A 26,016-nucleotide genomic window follows, 5' to 3' on the forward strand; every position below is an offset into this window, starting at 1 on the left:
CTTTCTGAGCCCAGTGTAAATACATTTTATTACAAAAATATTCATGACATAAATATATCAAGATTCCAATTACAATGAGAAATATTTTACATAGGAATTCGACTTTTTCTGATAATGGATATTTAGTATTTTCGTTATTAATATTTATAAAAAAATGCATATATTTTATGTGAATAAAAAATTAAATAAATATTTAAATGTTGCAAGAGTTTATAGAGATAATTCCATTTCCTTCTTCAAAATTTGAAAAAATATCTAATTCAGCTCATTAAAAAATATGTATATAAATATAAAATTTATATCAAATTCATTTTTTAATAATGCTTTCAAATACTTTATAGCATAATGCTAAATCACAAATGCTATAAAAGAGTACCTAAAAGATATCTTACCATTTACAGCTAAAGAAACTGTAAATTTTAAGGAAGGATCTACATTATTGGATGCTGTACATGTATATGTACCAGCATGACGACTTTTTACAGGAGAAATAAGGAGAGAGCCATTGGGAAACAATGTCATTGAGTCTTCATTTAATCCAATAGTTTTTGGTTCTTGGACTGCAAAAATGAAACGAATCATATTAATAGATAAAATAAAATAAAATTTCTGTAACAAATTTTCTTTAAAAAAAATAAGAATTTAAAATAAAAAGAATACTTTCCCAATTTTAAATTGCATCATAATTTTTTATTATTTCTAAAACCATTCCAATAATTCGTAAAATATCACCAGATATTTATTTATTTGATAACAACTAATTTAAGGAAAACACATTTTAAATGGAAAAAAATTATGTCTTTTTATAATAATTATAAATCTTATATAAAATTATGAAAAGCCTCTAAGCTCTTTGTTTATTAAAAGAAAGAAGGTTGATAAAGAGTGAATATAAAAACATTCATAATAATTTAACGGAAACTTACATGTGAATATTACGAAATTTTCAAAGTTTACTTGTACTTTTTATGTACACTAATATTTCAGGCAAAAAAATAAATGCATTTGATACGATATTTTTAGTATAGAAGAGACCGGATAAGATTACGATGTTAATATTTAACCATTTTTATTAAATTGAATTTTAAAAAATAAATTGCTTTTCTATGCCTAGACTATTAGAATGACCTTTCCTTGCATGATTGTTTCCCCATTTCGATACATTTCATTGGATAAATTCATCTTAATATCAGCAATATTATTTTGCTATTTTAAAAAGATAATGCAGAAATGTCATCTTGCTCCAGTACTGAGGCAAGATGATTTTGACAACGAGGAAAAAATAACAACCCTGAAAAAAGGTTGAATATATTTTTATTCTTAGAAGAATTAATTACTTATTAGTATACGTTGATTGATAAAAACATTTATTAATCAAACATTATTAGGTATATTTTCTAGAAAAGTATGTAATGAAAAGGCTATTGTGTTTATAACTCTGGCTCATAGTAAATTAATATAAATCAAAATCAGTGTTTTTTGTTATCAAAAATTGAACATAAATTTCTCGTCTAAGTTTTAACATCCCTTGTGTCCTTATTTGTAGCTCTTGAAACATTTTTTTATAGTTTTCAAATGAAGGGGAAAAAACTGATCTCACAACATGTAGGAAATGCATTCTATTTTCTTAGGAAATGTCGGTTAATGTCATGAGTGTCAGGAAATAATTTTCAGTTTCTTAGTAACAATTTTTTTGAATCCCTAGCTGCTTGATTTTTCCCCCTTTAAATGTTCCTGATCTTTTGAGTTTTTTATTTCTTTGGTAAATAGCATATCTTCCAATGGTGAGATTGTTAAAATATCTGCAGGTCTATGCGACTTACAAAATGATTTGAAGCAATCTGTGGATCCTTTTGATGAAAAAATAAATAAATAACACAGCATATAAACATTAAATACTTGAAGCAGGCTGACGAAGTCGGCATTTTACTTTAGTCATCTCTGTTACCGATTGTAAACATTAAAAGACTGGTTTATTTTTCATATAATTAATAATAAAATATACTAAATAAATAATGATTAAAAAAAGTTTATTATATAAAAAGTTATGAATTAAAAAGATAAACCAAATGCATTCCCAACTGGTCTGTGCGATCTTATATTGCAGACCTTGAAAATAATTTGTTTATCAACATACATTAAACACATCAAATAAACAACGAAATGGTGATAGTGGCTTCACTGCGCGAATTTTTAGCATCTAATTAAATCAGCAAAGTGGTAAATTTTGGTTGATAAGAACATAAACTAAATCATTCTTTATCTAGTCCCAGTCTCCACTACTTGTTTATTAATACTGTTCCACTCTACTGACATTCACAGAACATATTAAAGACATCTTTTTATTAATTTATGAGGAATAAAACACGTACTTGAAGTGTCATCTTTCATCCAGGATATGACAGGTTTGGGATGTCCTTCTGCAGAGCATTCAAACATAACAGATTTATCTTCTGATGTTTTGATATCTTGAGGTACACTAACCCATGAAGGTGGGGCTATAAATATTTTTAATTTGTTTTAAGACATTTAATAACCATATATATTTATATATTATGCCAAAGAAAAATGATTAAAAAAAAGAATTTTTTTAAAGCAAATAGAAACTTAAAGCAAAGATTACTTTATTAAGTGGATAAAAAATTTAAATGAAATTCTCAGAAAAGAATTAAAATTTCAGTAAATTGTAAATTTTCTCATTTGACAACTATCAAAGATTAATTTTTTTCTTAAAACATTATTCGATATCTAATAAATAAATAAAAAATTATTATTTTATTTTAGTTCGAACATTTCTCTTATTTGATCCGAGTTCTGGAAGGCTAAATAATAAAGACTGAAATTTCATGCTAAAGCAAAAATTTCAAAAAATTACTGTGAGTTCTAATTAAATTTTAATTACATTGAGTAATAAAAGTAATAGTTAAAAAATCCATTAAGTCAAAATTTAAAGGGGGAGTAAAGTATTTAAAAATATAATTTGGAATCAAAAATGAATTATCTTTTGAATATTGTGCATTATATTATTGTCTTGCTCATTTTGTAGCATTATGCTTTTAATACAGCATATGCTTTTAGCGTTATTAATCAAAAACAAAGTTTTTTTTTCAATTATTAAAATTATTTTGTACATGTATAAATAAAAACTTTTATCTTCAGAATATTAATTTGCATATTTTTTAGACGCGGTAACAATTAATATTTAAATGCTTCCGTGATAAAACATTTTGCTATAAAGTACAATGACTTCTTAAAATTTCAATTAAAATTATTTTAAATAAATGAGAACAAAATTTCAAATTTTTCTAAAAATATAGCATTAAATAAATATGCATTGTTGCATTGCATATTTTCGAGAGATATCAATATAAATGTCCTTTTTAAGATACACAAAAAGGATAAAAACTTTTTATACTTCACATTTTTTAAAATATTGTATGTTTTGAGTTGTTACAGTTTTATAGTTGATATCAATTAAAACTAAAATTATTGTACATGATTTTAAATAATACGTTAATACGATTTTAATTACGAAGATTTTTTTTGTTTGTTTTTAACATAGTGCAGTTTGTTTTTTAAATAAATTAATGTATAGATAGGAATTACCTTTAATGACTAGAGGAAATGTCCATTCGTCTTTTCCAAATGCGTTCTCGACAGTACATGTGTAATTTCCCATGTTTTCTTTAGCGGCAGAAGTAATAGAAAGCGTTGTATAATCGTCGAATACCTCCACGGTTACTTGAGGTATATTTTTTATATCATTTCCATCCTTCGTCCATCTAAATGTCATTGGTTTAGAACCACCTCTTACACCGCACAAAGATCTCACTTTATCGCCAACGGATACCATATCAGGAAGTGAAATAGGTTGAAGTCTTGGAGGATCTACAAATAAATTATCATTTTTGTAAACAAAATATATCAGCTTGCTTAATCTAGCTTAAATGAAAAAGATGCAAAAAGAACTTACTTACTGATTTAAGAAAAAAAAATTTTTTTTTACCTTAATCACTATCTAATCCATCGCGCATATAACTTGAGTATTTACAATTAGAGATTTTTTACGTAATTATCGATAGCTATTTATTCACATAAGATATGAAAAATAAAAACATCACTGAAAGCTATAATAAATTTATGAAATCCTTTAAGCCGAAACGCGGAAAAAAAAGTTGAAAAAAATATTAATTATATGCAGTTTCTGTTTCACTTTCAGTCTACATATTATGTACCTTACAGTTAAATTAGACATATTACAGTGTTTTAAATATGATGTATGTTTCTTCGATAAAATTTCCTTTTACTGCAATGTCACTCACTGCTGAAACAGTATATTTGGTTTTATTTAGTAAAAAGCAATATAAATAACTAAATATTAAATCGATTAATTCAGAAAATATTTATTCAATGAATATCTTGTATAGGTATACTTTTACTTATAAATCTATGACATATGTAAATTAATTCAATCGCTATTTCTCAAATAGAACTAAATTTTAAATATATATTAGAAAATACACTTAATTGAAAAATATAAACAAAATAAATGAGGCTTACCATTTCCTACAGTGATATCCAGTAACACACTTAGGAGGATCAACAGACGCTGTATTCGATAAATTCTCTTCGATGCATGAATAAATGGAGTTGTTATCGCAAAAACTGATAATATGATCATGGGTAGACAATCCTCAATCAACAAATGGTAGTATATTTGAATGATCGTTGTCGTCTTTTGTCAGCATCTAGTAATACAAGCGTCCATAACATACACTCTAGCGGAACTGTAGCGCCACACAACGGATATTTTTTCAAATAAAAAATATGTAGTTAAATTAAATTACCTATAATTATTTTAATTTAAGATAATATTAAACATTATAAATATTTACCTATTAAATGCGGTTTTTACATGGGAAAATCAGATTACATATGCAATAAAGTTTTTGTCAACATAACATATAAAGTATTTAGAAATCTTGAAATAGTAACTTAAAAATAAGATGAAGGAATCTAGAAATTATAATAACCACTGGATAATTAAAGATTTCAGTTGGTAAATGTGTAATGAATTCTTATAAATATTTTAAAATAATAAGTGATGAAAGAAAATAAGGCATTTAAGTAACAAAACTGTTTTTATTTCTTTTAAATGCATTCATTTTAATAACGTTTACATAAAAAATAAGGAATAATTCAGTTTATTAACATTTTTCAATGATCTTAAGCATTATATTAATCATAAATACAAAACATCACAAAGTTTTTCACATAAATACAGTTATTGCAAAATAGAAGAATAAAATACAAGCTTAGCACACTGCGTTTATTGATGACATTCTCATTTACCTTGAACAGAAAGATGTACTGTCTTTCTAAGTGGCGTTCCAAACCCATTATCCGCGATACAGGTATACGCACCTCGCAAGGATGCATCAACTTTACTTATGAAGAGCATTCCAGAAGAATCATACTTTACCAGAGCAGACAATTCAGAAGTATTTTCGATCTTTCCTTGATCTGCAAATAGAATTATTTCATTTTTAAACTGAATTTGCAAATACAAATAAGAAATTGATGAAATTTGCTCTTGTTTGTAAAATAAGTAACGTAGAATGGAAAATTATAGATTTTTTTTGAAGAAAGAAGCAAATTAACCCATTAAAAATGCAAATGCAATGCAATACTTTTCCCTATTTGTAACAAATAATTCTTTGTGCAAAATAATATGATGTTATCATGTTATATGTTTGGACAAATTTTATTTGTGAAATCTATAAATATTTTACAGTAATATTTTTAATACTACAATCACGAGATACATGTTGAATCCCAAAAAATATTCAATAGGTAGTTTGAAAACGAGAATGAATCGAAAAACTATTTTTTTATGATTTATATTTTTCGACAAAATAAAAATAAATAATATTTTTCTTATTTATTGCTTTAAACCAACTTTTTACATGAAATAATTCACAGTAGGGATTTATTTCAAAAATTTTTGGGGTATTTTTCACTCTTGATAATGGATTTCCTATGCGATAACGCACATATTTTGTGCACAATGTGTGCTCTTTTTATTACTTTTGGGGGAGGGTTATTATCTTCGTTAAATTATTGACCTAATTGATCCAACTTTTTAAATATTCTGAATCATTAATGAGAATAGAGAGTTAATACAAGAAATAAGAAGCATCATTAAGGAACATTAAGCATTGAATCATACTACAAATGCACTTTCAAGTGAAACTAAGATTGAAAAAAAAAATTCTTTCAAATAAAACCGAAATGCATTTATAGATTTCTTGGTAAAAATTTATTGCATCGCAGTTGAAAGTTATCAAATATATGAAACTAGTTGCGTTAACTTCATGGTATAGATAAGTTAAGTTCATTCAATTATAATTAAAAATGATGTGGAAAAATCTATGCTTAAAAAAAAATTCTTTTAAGATCATACGAGACGTATAATTTCAAATAAATGAAAGAGAAGCAAGAAGTTGATTTAACAATTCTTAAAAGCAGATATTTCATTTGCTAGTATAATTATTTAAATCACAACTTTAAAAGAAATTCAAATAGTTTGGTTAACTTAACTGTTGTCCAAGTTATTTTTGGTTGAGGTACACCAGTTGCTTGGCATTTGATGCTTACGCTATCTCCTTCTTTTGCCATGACATCCAAAGGTTCATTCACCCAAATTGGGGGTGCTAGACAAAAATATGAATTTCATATTAAAAGAAAATTCTATGCATATTCATTTAAAAACATTTAACTTTAAAAAAAATTTTTTTTAATGAAATTCCTTATAAATAAAATTTTACTTAAACATATACAAGTAACTGAGCTCCTTTAATTAAAAGACAGTTAAAACTGTCAGTAATTAAGTAAAAACATTTTAAGACGGTAAAACTGCAAACATACAAATAAAGGGATTCTTCTCAAATACATGTTTTTGATTCTCTTATTTTCCTCTCAAATTTACCTCTTATTATATTGAGGTATTATATATATTATTAGTATGTATATTAATAATTAGTATTAAATTATATATTTGAAATATTTAAAAAATTTTACTCCGTTACTTTGTTTAGTATTTTCTGTAAATAGAAGAGTTTAAATATCATATTCAAGTTCACAATTTTGTCAAAGAGAGAAATGTTATACATATATCCTTTCACGAGAAAAAAGTTATAGGAAAAAATTATAAACAAGGAAGAAATTATAACTATTTTTTATTTTTAACATATATTCCTCTGCATATATATAAAATAGTGCGAAATTATAAACAAATAATTCAAAAAATTCACATAAAAATTATATTTAGTAAGCCTTTTAGATGATGAAAGGCAAAAAAAAACATTTTATAATGATTGCTTTTATATGCAATAAAATTCTGACGTTTCGGCATTCTTTTATTTTTATTACGGAAAAATAATTTTTAAATAGAAATATGAAACGGTAAAAGCTACGATAGATACTTACCAGAAACAGCTAAATTTGCTGTGTACCTGTCAGATCCAAATGAATTTTTGACTATACATGTATAATTTCCTGAGCTCTGAGAACTGACCGATTCGATGGTCAGAATTGAAGACGTGTCTCTTACGGATTGTATATCGATATTATCGTTTGGAATGATTTTTTCGCCATTTTTCAACCATTGAAATTCTAAAGGTCTATCACCTGATCGAATTGTACAAATTGCACTTCCAAGTTCTCCTTCTTTGAGAGCAGATGGAAAAGAGAACGAAGCCACCACAGGGGCATCTAAAAATTGGACAAAAAATTAAACTTATGTTTTTGATATAATTTTGTTATCATATGAAATTTGTTATATATTTATAACCATAAAATGCATACAAAAATTAGTTAGCTCAAGCTTAAACTAATTTACAAGGAGTTCTATTTGCTTAAAATTCTATAACTTTTACTCAAGAGAATATTTTTTTGCAATATATAGTTTTGAGAATTTTGCATCAAATTTTATGATAATATCTTTTGTAACTTATATGAAACTTTGTATAATCAAATGAAACTTTTGTAAAACCTTTAAATCAAAAAATTTCATCGAGAAAATTTTTGTTCTAAATGTATTCATGTTATTAGATAATTTTTTTTTAATTTTTGTACATTTTAAATATTATAAATAGTAGTTAAACAATTTAAGTAGTAGTAGTAAATTCATGAAATATTTATATACTTCAACAATACAATAAAATCCTATTCATTAAATTATTTTGTAAAATGGATCAATAAAATTATTTTATGCATTTCAATTATCCAATGCATTCTAATATTTCGTACATTGTTTTACTTCTCTTTAAAACATAATGCATCAAATAACAAAATATTTTTTCAAAAGCATTTTCACAGCTTTAAAATGTTTGACAGAAAAGTATGAATATTTAAAAAATGAAATCAACTTACCTCCTGCATTAGATGCGGTGATGATGAGGATATTGAATAGTAGAAATTTTGTAATCAACAAAAACATCGTTTCTAATAATTAATTCTTGACCGCTTCAATAATGAGTTTCATATTAGTTGTTCTACACTTGTTAGATTTCAGTGGAGGGAAATCTCATTTCCGAATTCTAGAGTACATCCCAAGCAAATAAAGTTAGAAATGGCGTCATCTGTGTTTTGATGTCTTAGTTTGAACATATAATGATCATACAGCGCCACATGTCGGGAAAAATACAAAACAGAAAATTTTATTTATATATTCATAATTGTAGCAAATAAAATATCAACAAAACGAATGACATTCCCTTCATTATAAAATATACGTTTTGTTTGCAACGTTTCTGAAATTTTTTAAGATTTTCAACTATTTTACTTTTTTAAAAAAGAACTGTTACATATAATATTCAGCAAAAATGGCGATTTAAAGATTTCAAATTTTTGTAGATGTAAAGAAATGTAGGTATATTTCTTTACAAATATTATTTTTACGCTTTCAATTTGTTTTCAGAACAAAATACCGATACAAATAGTACATTTATTTCGACAAATATATACCAGTTTGAAGGAAAAATTTATAAAAAAAAATATATTGAATATTAAAACTTTAAAAATAGCAAAGGTACAAAAATAAATTTGTTTCGAAAAATATGGGTCAATATTTATGTAATGAAAAGAGTATATAATATATATTTTACTCCATATTTCTTTATGATAGGAATCTTGAGAAAAGTCATTGAATTCGCTTATCTATTCAACATCACAAAATAATAACCTTACAAAATTTCATTTCATTCGAAAAGTGGTTGAAATATTAAGAGTATTTCAATTCACACTAAGACAATTTTATAATGATACCCTGTAAAATCATCAAAATATAACGAATTTATATGATTCCCAATAATTTGGGCGTGTGATTTCCTTTACGTATATATATATATATATTTTACATTTTCACGCCGTATTCTATTTCTGGCTTTAAGTCAAAGCCATCGCAGAAATTGAAAACACCAAACATAAATCTGTAAGATACCAAAATTATACTGCCATATACTACATATGTAAATAATGTATATTAAGATCTGAAAATATAAAGTTGATTTATTAAAAATATAATTTAACTTTCAGAAAGTATGTTGCAATAAGATATTTTTCTTTTTTTTATGCATCGTGATTATAACAAAATAAATTGGCACAAAGACATGAATGAAAATGCCATGCCATGAATTGTATTAAAACCCCCAGTTTTAATCTTACATCGCATTTTGTTATAGTCACTTTCTCGATACAAGTTATGTTTGTGGAAATGATCGATTGTTCAATATATCATTTTAAAAACGTTGAAAAAACAGTATGTCATAGCAAAAACGCATCTACTCCTCTCATACAAGTTGAATAACTAAGCATATTTATGGTAATTCTCTACAAGATATGGCAGATTAAATTCACTCATTATTGCCGATCATTTTAGAGACAAAAAGCAACATGCACATACTGTAAAAAAAATCTTATTCACTATGAAGAAGTATTTGTAAGAGCAAGATAAAGCCAAATTCAAGTATGAATGTTATTTAAATATCAAAAACAAATTCAGGGAAAAAATATTACACAATAGTAAAATGAAAAACAGTTACAGAAATTGCATAAAGATATATTAATATTATTTATAATACAATCGCTACTGAGATCACTGAAAATTCTTGCTAATAAAAGATACTCTTCTGCATTATAAAAATTGGGTTTTAATATTTTATGAGCATTTACGAATAGAAACCTGACATGGCTCTTTTCAGCACACTTGAAATCTAGAATCATGGGATTTTTTTTTATTTCCACTCACTACAAAATGCAGTAAGAATTGCTTTCTTTTTAAAGTAATGCTCAATTAATTTTATTCAAAACAAAGAAGTATTTACAAGAACAAAACAACAACAAATTATGGTATAAATAATAAATAAATGTCAAAAAATTCAAAGAAAAATTATAATACAATTGTAAAGTCGAAAAATGGATAGAGAAATTACAGAAGGTAAATTAAAGCCTTATTGTAATATTTAAAATACAATCTCTGTTGAAATCGTTGAAAAATTCTTGCTATAAAAAAGAATTTACTACATCATTAAAATTATATTCTAATATTTGAAACACTTTTATGAACAGAAACTTGACATGGCTCTTTTCAGCACACTTGGAATCATCGGAATCTTTTCATTCTACTTACCGCGTACTGCAATAAGAATTGCTTTTTTTAAAGGAATACCAAATCCATTTTCTGCTTCACAAGTATAAGTTCCTTTCATGGTTGCTTCCACTTTATTGATGATCAAAGAGCCAGTTGAGGATACTCGAATCGGAGATGAAGGATCATTCGATATAACAGCATTGTTATCTCCTATAATATATATGACCAATTCAATTGCATGAATAATAATAGTTTCTATTTGTTTCTGAAATTAAAAACCATTCATTTATGTTATGAATGATAACGGTTACAACAATAAACCCAATTATAAATTTTTATATGGAATTTCTTTGAAAATTTGACAATGAGAGGCTTATGTTATCTGTCATTGCTACAGCTTCAATGGAATTGCTATCTTTTACTTTCCTTTAATTAATTTAACTACTGAAATTTCATTCATTAATTGATGAACAATTAATTCATTTTTTTCATCCATTCATTTATTTAAATTCATTTTTTCCTAATTTTTCCTTTTCTTATACTTATTTTATTATCAAGAGAAATTATTTAAAAATTGAATTGCAGAGCACATGCATTTAAACAAAGTCATATAACAAAAAATATATTGTGTGGGTCTAAAGATTATTAATGTCAAAATAATACTGAAATTCGTGAATTGTATTATGTGTCCATAAACTTACATGGAAAACATAGCAATCAATTTAAATACCAAGTCAAGCAACTTAACTGTTGTCCATTTTATTGTAGGTAAGGGGACTCCAGATCCTTGACACTCTATAGTAACACTTTCTCCCTCTTGTACTACAGTATCTAATGGTTCTTTTAACCACTCTGGAGGAGCTATGCGACAAAAAATATATCTTTTAGGTACCAATTAATAAATGAAAAAAATATTCACATACAGTACAACCTTTTATAATAAAGCGTATTTCATTTTTCCAAATGGCTTCAAAAGAGTGACATAAAAATCGACTTAAAAAGTAAGATAAAGCTTTTATCACAAATTTCAGTTACTGCAGTCATAAAGAACGCTCTAACGGTACATGAATACTACCCACCAAGTATTTAATTATTTTATTGCTGATAACATGGAATCGAATAAATCTTCAGCATGTTTAATTTTATCCATTCAGAAGTAATTATACGAAACAACTCTGTTATAGACATCAATCCTTAACTAAGTAGAAAATTATTCATACATAATGCTACTTTATTTAATAAAGTGTGTTTCGTTTTTCAAAACTTCATAGAATAACATTAGAATTGCATTTGTATGGGAAGCATGACAGGTGTGTTTAATTTAAACATAAACACAGTGGAATAGGTATTTTTTATTTTGTAATATTAACATCTTAATGAATATTAGTATTAAAATTGTAAGCCTCAAAAAACAAAATTTCCACCTGTATGTATACGAAAATATCTTAAGCATATTTTAAATACTTTTTATGTATAAGATCAAATATGAATATCAATTTCCATAGCTGCAAGTGTTTGTTTCGTTTAATTATTTTTAATTAATGATAATATTTTATAGTATATAAGGCTGCGAAATGTTTAATTTTTGATATTAAAACATACATAAATTTGAAATATTTAAACTTATAGAAATCTCTTGCACTAAACTAAAGCTATCAGTAGTTTGCTGCAATTATATCCTTTAAATGAAATTTTATATTTTAGCTTTATTTCTTAATAAAAAAAACATTAAAAATATTCTTATATAGCAATATTAAAAAGCTTCATCTGTAGTTTTCATATTACCAATAAAATTTGTATCTAAAAATATTATATTTTAATTAAATGTATAATTGAAAGAGTATTTTATATGGATAATATTAATAAATGAATACATGTTTTCTTCGCTATGGAGATAACTCACCTGTAACGGTTAAGCTTGCGGTATACTCATCTCGGCCATAATTATTAGAAACGATACATGTATAATTTCCCGAACTTCTAGATGTAACAGACTCTATAATGAGAAATGATGAGTCTTTCATGAGTTGAATATCTAAGTTAGAATTTTCGTTGAGAATTTCGCCATCTTTTTTCCATTGAAATTGAACGGGTCTTTCACCTGATCTAATAGTACAAGTGGCACTGCCTCTTTCACCTTCTTTTAAAGCGGGGGGAAATATAAAAGGAGCAACAACAGGAGGATCTGTTCAAATTAAATAGAAGAAATTCGTCAGAAATTTAATAGAAATTACTTTTTTAATTCAAATGGATCATATTTTTAATGTAAGTAACGCCAGTTGAATGTTTACTATCATCATGATATCAAATTAGATTGATAATAATTTTGAACTTAAAGATATTCATCAATAATTCTATTCAAGCAAGAATACTTAAATGTATTAAAAATTATCGTTAAAGAAATAATAACAATTCATAACATATAAATATTTAAAAATTTATATGAGTAATAAAATTTCACCAAAATGTAGAGATTTATAACAAATAAAAAAAAAATTATTATCATTAAAGTATTGAGCATTAAATGAGCTTGCACGGATACTATAACAAAATATTACATTTAACTTTAATAAGAAAACATTTAAATACAAAAAAATTATGATTTATTTATACATGAATGAAACACAATGACAAAAAGAAATTCTAATGAAACTTACCTCCACAAATGACTTCTCGACATATTGATATCCACAGGACGAAAATGCGAAGTGCAAACATAATACTGTGTCCAGTTTAAATTCGGCTTCTAGGTACAATATTCTCACTTGGATTTAAATAGTTCTACTATACGAGAAAAATAACCGGCAAATAATCATTTGCCTTGTTTTGATAATGAATGCAGACAAAATTTCACAGATACTACAATATGGCGTTTACAGAAATCAGCATTAAATGTTTACATTCATGGTACTACAGCGCCACATATCGGACGAAAAACAAAAGTATACTGTTAAAAATATAGTATTTATGTCTAAAAAGAAATATTGTCAGATTACAATTTCTATTATTTAATTTATATTATTGATAAAATAAATATTATTTCCTCTATATTATTTAAAAATTTCTATGGAAGTTTTGTATTCATGCTTTATTTATGTTATTTAGTGTGCAATTGTTTTTTTTTAAATAATTCTCGACAAAATATTTTATTAGTTCATAAATTCTGCTTGTTAGAAGCTCAATTATCTAGTATATAAAATAGGCAAATATCAACATCTTATTTCTTTTTTGACAAATATTGAATTTATTGAATCATTTTTTTTTTTGCATTCAAAAAATATCAATCACAAGAAAATTACAAAATTTGAAGAAACTTTTTGATCATAATACAATGAAAGAACAATCAAATGCATATAAATCATTCAAATACTTATGAAAATTTTTTATTTTGATTACAATTTCTTGATATAAATACAAAGAAATGTCAAAATTTGTGAAAAAATGTCATAAAATATGAAATAATTTACATATAAATTGCACGTTGATGTTTTTTTTTAATTATGAGCATTTTGGGCGACAAAATATTTGGGACCATTTACACTGTCTGATTTTATACATATACGAATATTAAACGACTTGTAAATTAATCAACCTAATTTAATGTTTAAAAAACATCAAACAAATTTTCTTCATATTAATGAAAAATATTATAATATGATCTCAGAATTTACATTTTATTCATGATGAAAATATCACTTATAGATAAAGATGACTACAGATAGAGAATGAACTTTTTGACATGAGCTTGCATATATCGCTGTTCATAAACATTTTCTAAGACACTTGAATTATGCTTTCAACTCACCCCTAACAGAGATTAGAATTTCTTTTCTTAAAGGCTCACCAAATCCATTGTCTGCTTCACAAGCATAAGAGCCATGCATAGATGCTTCAACTCTGTTAATGATCAAAGATCCTGCTTCAGAGATTCTTACAGCTGATGATGCATCTTTAGAAACTTGTTCTTTTGTATTGCCTATAAAACAGAAAACATGTCCTTAAATATCTTTATTGAAGTATCTTTGAAATTTAAATCGATTCTCAAAATATTATTTATTTGAAAAAATAGGAGCTTTCTAAATCTCATCAAAGCATGAAAAAGATATAACCATAGATACTTAATTATATATTTCCGAAATTTAACTTTCAGACTTTTTTTCCGATGAATTAATTTTTTATGGCCAGCTGAACATCATTTTGCCTATATCGTATGGTTTTTTTGTTGTTATTTTATCCAATATAATGTAGAAATTATATAGCTTAAAGCAATTACATAAATGTTACACTAGAAATTCTGATAATAAAATTTAGGAGTTAGATTTAATTGCAAAATGAATGCTAAGAAATTCATTGTAAATGTTCTTCAATTCTTCTTAATAACGTTTTCTTCAAATCAATAATTGGTAATTATACAAGCTTTAAATAGCTGGCATATTATAAAAGTTAAACATGATTCAGTTTTTATTATATTTATTTTCTTAACTTTAATTTATTTCAAAAACAAATGTTTTTTATGCGAAAATTATATATTTTGAATTTTAATGGTTGCTAACAGTTAAATATAACCAAACTAATTTTCGTAAAAATAATAATTTCATATTATATGAGATTCTTAATTTCAGAGTAATTTTCTTTCAATTCTATAAAGCAAAAAATAAGCATAGACAAAGAAAAACTTTCTATATGAATCTAAATTTATAGTAAATTCTATCTCAAATTAATATATCCCTTTGCGATTACGATTTTACTGTAAATGTTGCAAAATGGCAGGCATTTTTATCAGCAGTTGCATTTTTGAAGCGAAAATTAATGATTAAAATCAAGCGTTTTTAAATTCATAATAAAAAATTATTATGTGCACATGAGTTTTAAAATCCAGAGTCAAATTATTTTATAACTGGAAAACAAATATTGTAACTTTCTTAGTAACACACTAATGCTTTTGTAAATGTTGCTTCACAGCGATAAGAAACACCTACCTCGGAAGCACACTGTAATAGTAATGACGACTCGTATTTCGAAAATTAGGCTGGTATATCTTTCAACTATTACGATTTATCTGTAAATTTTGCCTCACCATGTTAGCAGACAATCAAGCACTTTTAAATTCATAATAAAGACATTATTTTTATAAATACAGATTTAAAATTCAAAATCAAATAATTTTATAGCTGAAAAACATTGCAACTGTTATCTTAGTAGCACAACAATGCATCTGTAAATGCTGCTTTACCGTGATAAGAGATATCTAACTCGGAAGCATGTTGCAGAAGTAATGATGACTTGTAAATCAAACCTGATAAATATTTTATATTCTTAAGAAACAATGAAATGATTGCTTATAAATATTCTTAATTAACAATTAAAATATATTTATACACGAAAACAAATACTGAAATAAAATTTATAAAGATTATCTAGTGACAACGAGAAAAATGATTAAAAAAATAATGACCAGAATTTTCAAGAAATTTGTTAAGTAAATTTATACCATGAGTCATAAATAATGAATCATTTTTATGATTCATGGTATATAAATAAATTTATATTATGAGTCAAATTTATATCCCAAGGCATTGAAAAAATATTTTAATAAAGAAAAAATATTTTAACAATCCTAATTTAAAAATAAAATTCGAAATCAATAAAACTTTAAATTATGACAAAAACGAAAACAGAAACAATGGCGACGAATAGTAATTGACATAAATATATATCAAGAAAATTGAAGAGAAAATTTCAGATTATAATTATCAGCCTTAAAAACAGAAAATAGAAATCATTAAATAGGAAAGAAAAAATATCAATTTTATATAAATAAGGTTTTTTTTTTCATTAATATGCCAATTGTTTTCTGATTTCCTGGTATTTAGAACAGTTAAATTTTCTGAAATTCAGCTACTTCTTTATTTATGAAAAGTACACAAAATTACAGGAGAAAATTTGAATTAATTAAAACTTACATATTTTACATAAAAATATATTTGCAAACAATATAGAAAAAAGATACTATTAAACTTACTTGATATCCATTTTATTGCAGGAGGGGGAACACCGGATGCTTCACAATCTATTATAACATTTTCACCTTCTTGAGAAATGGTATTCATCGGTTCTTTTATCCATTGAGGAGGAGCTACGTTGGAAAATAAAAATTTAAAGCAAAATATGTTAGAAAATGGCAACTTTTCATTTTTCTTATTAAATTATTAGCAATTCATTATGGGTTAAAAATAAATTAAAAATCTTAAATTCAAATTCAATTATTAAAAAATTTGTAATCGATAGAAAATTTAGAAAAATTTATAAAATCGCACAAATAAAAATATTTAGTATAACTTATTTTGACATAATGAATGCATTAAACAAAATAACTTTTAAATGGCTTTTAATACTTTTCAATGCAAACTTACATGTTTTATTTCTCAAAGGAAAGCAAAACAAGACCATTGTTCATTACAGCAGCGTTTTACAAGCACAAATAACAATTTTACTTTCTTCATATTTATTCAGTTTTCTATTTGTTTATGTTATGTATCTGGACAACTTCGTTAAATATTTCAATCACATAAGTTTTCAAAAATATATGCAAAATTGATTCGCTTTCATAAAAAATGATATTTTTATATTTTTAAATATTTTACAAATTTAGTACTCACCAGTAACAATAAGAGTTGCAGTAAATTGATCTTTTCCAAAAGCATTTGAAACAACACAAGTGTAATTCCCAGAACTTTTTGATGTAACAGATTCGATAACTAAAATAGATGAATCCTTTATTAGTTGAATATCTACACTTGATGACGGCGACAGTGTGTTTCCATCCTTTCTCCAATTAAATTCTACAGGTCTGTCTCCAGATCTTATTGTACAAATCACACTGCCTCTTTCTCCTTTTTTAAAGGCAGGCGGGAACACAAAAGGAGCAACAACTGGAGCATCTACATTTTAAAAGGAAAAGATATTAAAAAAATTCGCAAATGATAAAGATAGGAAGAACAAATACCTGAATTTGGATTAAAATTATTTGATTTCAACTTTCTTCTTCTTTTTTTATTATTGTAGTGCAAATATTACAGTATTTTTAAAAAAAATGAAGCAGTAAAATTTTTAAGTTAATTGTTGATGTAAGCAATTTTACAAACATTTTCATTTTATTTTTGTGTAATTAATCTTTTTATAAAATATGAATAATGTTCTAAAAATTTAATCTGAAAATGTTTAACCATGCATATATTATGATTGCTTCTATTGCTAAACAAAACTAGGATTAAAATTACATTCATTACAATATTTAATAATTTTTTTTGTATCAAATATCAATTTAACACTACTAAAAACATATTTAAAAAAAACAGATTACATTTTTTTGTTAAACAGTTGGTTAGAGTTGGATAATTTTTTTAAGGTAGCAATATATTACATTAGAAATAGAAAATATTCTTTTATTTTCATTCGAAATTTATGATATCCAAAAGTGGCGAATTTATTAATCCGATATCTTTTGAATTGCAATGTTATTCGAAATGTTTACATAAATCATTTTCCACATTTTATGCATTTATATTAAATTTCAAAATAAGATTATAATGTAGACCTTAATTTTACTTCTTAAATGTTACATAACTATACCAATACATGGTTTACCAACATATATATATATATAATATATATATATATATATATATATATATATATATATATATATATATATATAGATTAAAAAATGAAATTTGTACTGCCATTCTTCTTATTTTAGATTAATACTAATACTTTAGTAAATGTTAGTTTGAAATTCGAATGAGATATATTTGAAAATTGGCTTATCGTTAAAAATCATACAAAAAAAACACTCACCTCCAAAATCATATCCTGGGAAGTAGAATATTCCAAAAACGAGTGAAAAAAGGAACTTCTTTGTCATACTGTAGCGTGTCTGTTTTTCATTAATCAAAATCCATTAAACTACGTTCTTGTTAATTACATAAAACGTCAAAATCTCGCTAAAATGAACCATTTATAATTACTCTATAAATAAAAGTTTTAACAAAATTGTTTTGATAGTATATTTCGATACTCTATAAGGAAAACTTGAATGAATGACACTATCACAACATGGCGTTTATACATAAAGGCGTATGGCGTATAAGTGGAAGGAAAATTGGTATCACAGCGCCACATATCGGAAAAAATATCAACGTAACATTAAATGAACTAATAAATCACATAAATAGATATTTTACAATCCACACTTATATAAATACTATTTAATAATTAAAAAAATCGCAACAAATGAAAGATGTGGTTTTAAATTGGATGAAATTATTGCATAATCTACGGTATAATAAACAGAAGAAAATGTTTAGAAAAAATTATTTACTTTGAAAAGATCCATTCAGTTTAAAAGTGAGAAAGAATAATAAAATGTAAATTTTCTAAGTAAATATCTATAATGGAAACATACTTATTATTTAATTGTAAATATATTTATTGGTAATAATTATTAAATACAGATTTCATAAACAATACAGTTCGTATTTCAAATTTTCCAGAGATTAGCACACACTTAATAATTTCTATTGATTAGCAAAGATTTTTAAAGACATGCAATAAACCATCAAAAAAGAATCAACACGTTTTATAAATATACTCTATAAACTTGCTAATAATCGTGCTTAGTGCTCATTCGATGTACAGAAAGATGCCATAGGTAAACTTTATAATACCTTTTTAATATACGAAGAAGCTTCACCAGACATTATTCCTAAAGTCAATAATTAATTGTTTTTATATTTGATACGTACACAATATTTTCGCATATATTTATTTTTGAAAGACAAATTTGACGTATAAGAATATGCATAGAATATATTTTACAAAAATACTTTCACATATAAACCATAGATACCGATGATTCTCATTTCGAAATCGTACATTTCACTGTTTCTTTATTTACTGTTCTTTCACTGAGACAGCGTAATTTTATGATGCGAATGTTGACACAAATATAAATTGAAATTTTATATATTTGGGTAACAATCTAATTAAATAAAAAAAATCATTCTTAAATAAAAAAATATTTTAAAAAGCGGAATATCTAAGTGTTCTTTACGTCCTTTATCGCATATAGACATTTAAAATGTACAATAATCTTGTATTTGTTATCAAATCAATTTTATAACATTAAAAAATTACAATAATAAATAGGAATAAGCTAAAATAAATTTAAAAAGGCAATTTTATTACTGAAATAGAATTTTTATTGAGATTATTAAGTTATAATATTTTCCAAATCATGACATTGACGCTTCTTTGCACACTCGTTCAATTATTTTTCACAATACTTACCCCGTACTGAAAGACTAACAGTTTGTGAAAGAGGTTTCCCCAGACCATTATCTGCTACACAAGTATAAGAGTCTTGCATGGAATATACCACTTTTGAAACAACCAAAGATCCTGAAGATGAAATACTCATTCCAATTACATTGTCTGAAACTATTTCTGATTTTTCTGCGCCTAGTTAAAAAAAAGACATAATTTCAATTATTTTATGGTGATAAGCATCTGTTGGAATTATTTAAAAAATTTAGAAACAAAACAACTGGTGAAAAATAACAGAAAAAAATTCTTAAAAATTCGAGAAAATAATCTGTTTAATCATCGCTTAATGTTTAAATGAGAAGATAATAACCATTATATACTAGAAAAGACATATTAAAAATTTGAAGTAATGCGATGTGAGATTTGTAAAATTTCCACAATGTTTTAGTTTTATAAAATCATTTCGAAACACAAAATTTAACTAATGTTTAGAAAGATCTAGAGTTTATACAAAAAGCGACTATTTGAAAGAATAGTTTTCGAATTCTATACTTCCAAAAAACCAATTTTAGACGGTTTTCGAATTTTTGTCAAAAAAAAATTAGAATAGGAAAAAATATTTTATTCAATATATATATAATTACAAAAAAAACGAAATCAGTATCTAAATCAAAGTCAAAATATACATCAGAAAATTAAAGATTACATATACATACTATTTACACAAAATAACGAAAACTCAAACAAAAATTTCAAATAATACTTATATTATTTTCACTAATTTTAATTTCCCCTAAGAAAATAGGATTTTAAAAAACATAAAATATCCCTTGAACAGTGGCTAAGTCTTGTTCTTATTTTGAACATAATATTGCCAGTAATTGAAAATATTCGTTCACTAGCTACTGAGCTTGGTTTTATAGTTTTCATGACATCAAATAACAAATCTAAACTTTTTGTTTTTTTATTCGTTGCCTCAAATAATGAAAATTTAACATACATTGTCTTTGGATTTGTAAGTTTTTCTTCAGAATTTTCAAGAAAATTATGAATTGAATTTTCCATCCTTCTTTTAAAAAAGCATTACTCTGATAAGTAAGTTTTTTCGATTTGCCCTTCATCAGAATCAGTTTCCACATAAGAATGTAGAAATATTTTAGACAATATCTCTCCAGATAACTTAATAATTTCAGTTTGGGAAGCTAAAGAAACTACACTTTCTTCACTGAATTAGAAATGTTTTGTGGATTTTGCAAATACAACAAAAGAGTTGCAAATTCTACTTGTCGTCTTTCTTGAAGTCGTTCTTCTAAAGCATATATAATTTCAAACTTATTTCAGTGTATAAATTTTTTTAGTTCATTTAACAGAAATTCAAATATAATTTCATTTGTTAATAAATTGGCATCTTATTTTGTTTAATTTTTTCATATCTTTTATTATTGAATTTTAAGTCTCCTTTTTTCTGACTTCTCAAAATTTCCTTAACAGAGCTTTTATATTTTCCTCAAAAATAGGTCTATTTTTCAAAATAATTTTTTATTTTATGTATTACCCTAATCATAAAATTAAAAATAATAATATAAAGAAAAATATAGAATGCTACATTAAAATATTATATAGAAACCATTATTCCCTGACAAGAGAATTGCATCAATTTATTCAAAAACAAAAAGAAAGTAATAATGATTATTTTTTTACACAAAAACAAACATAGTTCTGATATTCGAATAGTTGAAAACGTCTGATCATTGTACAGAATGTACTTTTTTTATCCTCTCGCAACACAAAAGTCGACTAATATTTAAAATCACAAAAAAAAAAAATGTTTTAAATTTTATTTTCGCTTTTTGTAGTCGGTCAAATAATTCACTCCTCTCTTTTTCTGTAAAGAATGTTCACATTCTCAAAGAATCAAAATCAAAATATTCGTCGATTTATTAAAAGGTTATTTTAAGAAAAAAATTTATTCTTTCAGTGGCTGAAATAATTAATTTTCGTTTGAAGAAAAGGAATCTTACAAAATCGGCCTAAAAAGAAAGCCTAAAGACGGCCTAAATCGGCCTAAAGACAAATATCAAAATAATTTTGTAGAGACGTATTTCAATAAATCTAAATATATATAATAAACACTCTTACGAATTGAAAACTGATTCATTAATAAGTTATAAAGGAAAAAAATATTTTAATTAGTTTTTCTTTCTAATATTCTAAATAATTTTTCTTTTAAATAGTTTCGCTTACTATAAAGATGCAAAAGAAAATAATTATGTGAATTTTCCTAATGCTTATCCTTATGAAAGATTAAAGCAGTCCGCATCGGCATAATAAAAATAGTCAACATTTACCTCTGAACCACTTAACAGAGGGTTTAGGTTCTCCTTCGGCTAAACAATCGAAAGAGATGCTATCTCCTTCTTGGGCCAAAATGTCCCTCGGTTCCTTCACCCAAACCGGTGGAGCTAAAAAAATTATTAAAGATCTTTTTGTAAATTTAATAACCTATCTTAAGGATAAAAAGAATGCAAAATATTCATTTTTAAAATGGAATATAAATCATCATTTGGGTTTATGTTTATTTCACTAGATTAAATAGAACTGATTAAATCGCACTGATGGAAATTGAATGATATTCTAAAAACCTCTTTCTAAAATATATATAAAATGCGCTACAAAAATGTCTAAAAATACCACATAAACTGGGGCAATTCATTTATAAGACTGCCTGTAAGTTGTCTTAACTTTTCTGCCTTTTATGTTTTGTATACATGTCAAAAGGAAACAATAAAATGTGAAAGTGACGAAAATTTCAAAATTTTAATGAAATTTCCATTGATATTTTTAGAATCATTATAAAGAATTATAGTTACCATTGCTTATGATAATCATTTGCGCTTTAAAGTATAAAAAATATAGCTACTTCTTTAAATAGTTTATCAATATATTAAAATATTTTCCACCTTTAAAATATTTGCGGTTTTAGATTAAATAAAAGATCATTCAAACATTTAAATTAAGCATTATATAGAAAGATAATTATATTATATCATTACTAGCCGCCTTGTCAACCGGCCGGTACTCTGAATATATTGATCATGTTTAATTTTATTTAAACTTCTAACGCATCGTTCGACATTTATAATTCTCTTAATAAAATACCTTTAAGCATCACGGCTTAACAAACATTAGAATTGTATTATTTTAATAGCCGCACACCTTTTCTGTTTATATTGTACATAATTTTTTTTAATGAAAGCGAATTCAGTGGCATCATAATACCACTTAGTAAATAGTTACCGGCAATGTATCTTCTAATTACCCGTTGCCTTTTGAGGTAATGTTATTTCACTTTCTGGTTCCTTTGTAAGCTATTTCTTGGCTTTCAATAATGGAAGAAAATTACTCAAGCAAACTTTTAATTTAATAATGAAAATTATTTGATTTCCTTTACAATTATGAAAACCATTGTTGAAAATTATCCAATAAAATATCAGCATAAGGAAAAATTGTATGGCAATTAGACCGATATAATTGAAGATATAAATTTTAAAAGTTTTAAAACAGTTTAAAAGTCATTCCGGGCAATAATATTTTTGAAAATTATCGTAGGAAAACTCCGAAATCTCAGCTAATTTTTAATTACTAAAATTTATAAAAAGTTTTTAAAAATCGTTCACAGGTGAATATTTACATCTTCAGAATATATTTGTGTCAAATTAGATAGCTTTGTCAAACAGTCTGTCTTATATGCACTAACACCCGCACATATTTCCCTTCATTATTAGTAGAAATTATGCTTTGTTAATTACAGAATATAATGATAATTTTTTTTAATTAGGGCATTTGAAATAAAAAATAAATGTACCTGAAACTGTCAGAGTTGCTGTGAAGCGATCGCTCCCGTAAGCATTTCTAACAATACATGTGTAGTTTCTTGAACTTTCAGGGACGACTGACTGTATAAGCAAAATAGAATAATCTCCAGGTGATTGTATTCTAACTGAAGAAGATTCGGTCATCTCTTTATCATCTTTCAGCCATTTAAATTCTACAGGCCGATCTCCCGATCTTATTGTGCATGTAACACTACCTTGTTCACCTTCTTTTAAGCCAGGGGGGAAGTTAAATGGAGCTACAAAAGGCGGATCTACAATAAAAATAGGCATTATTTTGCAATAAAAATGAAGTAATTATTGAAATTGTTAAATGCTATCGAATTATAGCTGATCAAAAAAAGTTTTTTGGAAATATAATACAATTTATCTTAAAAATAAGATTTTATTTTAATTACATGAATTAATAATAAATAAAATTTTAAAATTAGCATTATTTATTTTTAAAATAGGATTAGTTGTTCAATTTTTAAGATCGAATAGACTCACAGATTTTTTTTCTAAATATGTGCTAACATGGGATTCTCCGCAATTTCTTAAATAAATAAAAATAAAGGCAATGTTACTTGAAATCAGGAATGTTTAATTAGCATGTCATTAATATTTAAATGCATATAGATACACAAATTTGTTATGCATGAATAGGGCATATAAATAGCAAAATTACTTATAAAAATATAATAAATGGAGGAAATAAATTTAATGGATAAAAATCTATTTTAAACATATGATCGACACTTTCAAAAAAGCAACATAAAAAAATTCAATAATTTAACATTTTCATATTTTTACAAAATATAGACGCAATTAAAAATAATGTGAGAAACGATAACTGTTTGGGCTGTCAAATAATTTATAAATTTAAAATAGTGTGGAAGAAATAGTAAAGAAAATAATGTTTATAAAACAAAAACAGTTGTGTATTTCCAAGAAAAAAATAAGCTCGGCTTATATCATGTTTTATGAGTTTCTATGAAAATTTCAAATAATATTTTTAATAAACAAAGAAGCATGCACATTTTATGAACACTACTCAAAATTAACAGATACCAATTCATAAAGATATATATATATATATAACTTCATTCTCATTATCTTAGTACTAAATGCAAATGTATAAATGTAATAATAATATTCATATAGTATTTCTTCATATTAAATATATGCATTTAATTAATAGTACTGAATTCTAAAACAAATTTGAATAAGAAAAGCATAACATACCTGCAGCAGTTGTCCTTTGAGGAAAGTAGATCCAAATCAAGGATATCGCCATTGTGAGTATACGTCGCTTAGTGAAGGTTTTAACCATTTTGTCAGTGTTGAAATGATTTGCTCTATTTAAGTTTCAATTTTATATTTTATACTGCAATACTTCAATTAAAAATGCATTGCAATCACAAATTATTACAGTGAATAGGCATATTTGTAACATGAAAGATCATTCACAATGGATTAAATACAATCATCTCACAATGTATGCACAAATAAATACAAGCTGAACATACAGCGCCACATATCGGGGAATTCAGGAAAAAAAGTGTTAATTATTAAAAATTTCTCCGTTTTTCATGAAGCTGTTGTGAAAGTAAAATCATTTCATCCAGTTAATATAAGGTAAAGATAACAAAAAAAAGTTATGTTTTCAAAAAACATTAAAAAATTTATTCATATTTCTTAAATTTATATGCAAATAAACTCAATAACAATAAATATAAATGCAAGGAAAATTGAGGGATAAATTTTTCAGAAACATAAAGAAAGTTTCTTCAACTTCCTTGAATTGCAAAATTTTAGCCCATATTCAAAAGAAAAAAAAATTTGCAAAAAGAACTTTAGAATAAAAATGTTGAAATCATATGAGTTTGGAATAAATTTTACCATATAGAGAAAATAAAAACTAATATAAGTCATTGCCACAAGTAATTTTTATTTCATTGTTTTTAATACAAAAAATAACATTTGAAATAGTTATTACATAATTATAATATACATTCTTGCAAAATAAAACTTGAGATGCTTGTACTTGTTATATGTAAAATAAAACGGACAATATATTGAATCTTTTTTTAAAATATTACTTTTCTGAAATTGTTTTAGTACTACTGTGAAAATAATTATATTATTCATAGGAAAACAAGTATTGTT

The 26,016-nt window shown here is 25.1% G+C and overlaps 3 protein-coding genes across 3 annotated transcripts; all 3 read right to left on the bottom strand.

Moving 5' to 3' along the window:
• Positions 1–348: 348 nt before the first annotated feature.
• On the bottom strand, positions 349–4,681 carry LOC129968383 (cell adhesion molecule DSCAM-like). Its single transcript, XM_056082239.1, has 4 exons — positions 4,561–4,681; positions 3,607–3,888; positions 2,373–2,498; positions 349–560 (listed from the first exon to the last, which is right to left on the bottom strand). Exons 1-4 carry the CDS (start codon positions 4,679–4,681, stop codon positions 349–351), a joined length of 741 nt encoding a protein of 246 aa, XP_055938214.1.
• A 1,877-nt stretch (positions 4,682–6,558) lies between these two features.
• Positions 6,559–8,596, bottom strand: LOC129968384 (cell adhesion molecule Dscam2-like). Its single transcript, XM_056082241.1, has 3 exons — positions 8,434–8,596; positions 7,489–7,773; positions 6,559–6,713 (listed from the first exon to the last, which is right to left on the bottom strand). Exons 1-3 carry the CDS (start codon positions 8,498–8,500, stop codon positions 6,559–6,561), a joined length of 507 nt encoding a protein of 168 aa, XP_055938216.1. The 5' UTR covers positions 8,501–8,596.
• An 819-nt stretch (positions 8,597–9,415) lies between these two features.
• Positions 9,416–25,150, bottom strand: LOC129968385 (cell adhesion molecule Dscam2-like). Its single transcript, XM_056082242.1, has 12 exons — positions 25,093–25,150; positions 23,841–24,122; positions 22,324–22,437; positions 20,000–20,170; positions 18,509–18,523; positions 17,311–17,592; positions 16,674–16,787; positions 14,457–14,627; positions 12,555–12,836; positions 11,382–11,512; positions 10,691–10,916; positions 9,416–9,522 (listed from the first exon to the last, which is right to left on the bottom strand). The coding sequence occupies exons 1-12, from the start codon at positions 25,142–25,144 to the stop codon at positions 9,416–9,418; spliced, it is 1,947 nt and encodes a 648-aa protein (XP_055938217.1). The 5' UTR covers positions 25,145–25,150.
• Positions 25,151–26,016: the final 866 nt, after the last annotated feature.

Source organism: Argiope bruennichi, chromosome 5, assembly GCF_947563725.1.
Source record: "Argiope bruennichi chromosome 5, qqArgBrue1.1, whole genome shotgun sequence".
Lineage (NCBI taxonomy): Eukaryota > Metazoa > Arthropoda > Arachnida > Araneae > Araneidae > Argiope > Argiope bruennichi.

Bases quoted from the DNA above. Each gene is read 5' to 3' on its own strand.
- LOC129968383 (XM_056082239.1), bottom strand. From the start codon at position 4,681: ATGATCATATTATCAGTTTTTGCGATAACAACTCCATTTATTCATGCA. The intron at 2,499-3,606 runs GTAATTCCTATC...AAATATTTATAG, and splicing joins ATTTCCTCTAGTCATTAAAG to CCCCACCTTCATGGGTTAGT. The intron at 561-2,372 runs GTACGTGTTTTA...TCATTTTTGCAG, and splicing joins GATGAAAGATGACACTTCAA to TCCAAGAACCAAAAACTATT.
- LOC129968384 (XM_056082241.1), bottom strand. From the start codon at position 8,500: ATGTTTTTGTTGATTACAAAATTTCTACTATTCAATATCCTCATCATC. The intron at 7,774-8,433 runs GTAAGTTGATTT...TCCAATTTTTAG, and splicing joins CACCGCATCTAATGCAGGAG to ATGCCCCTGTGGTGGCTTCG. The intron at 6,714-7,488 runs GTAAGTATCTAT...ATTTTTGTCTAG, and splicing joins AGCAAATTTAGCTGTTTCTG to CACCCCCAATTTGGGTGAAT.
- LOC129968385 (XM_056082242.1), bottom strand. From the start codon at position 25,144: ATGGCGATATCCTTGATTTGGATCTACTTTCCTCAAAGGACAACTGCT. The intron at 16,788-17,310 runs GTGAGTACTAAA...TTTCCAACGTAG, and splicing joins TGCAACTCTTATTGTTACTG to CTCCTCCTCAATGGATAAAA. The intron at 12,837-14,456 runs GTGAGTTGAAAG...TAATTTGAACAG, and splicing joins AATTCTAATCTCTGTTAGGG to ATCCTCCTGTTGTTGCTCCT.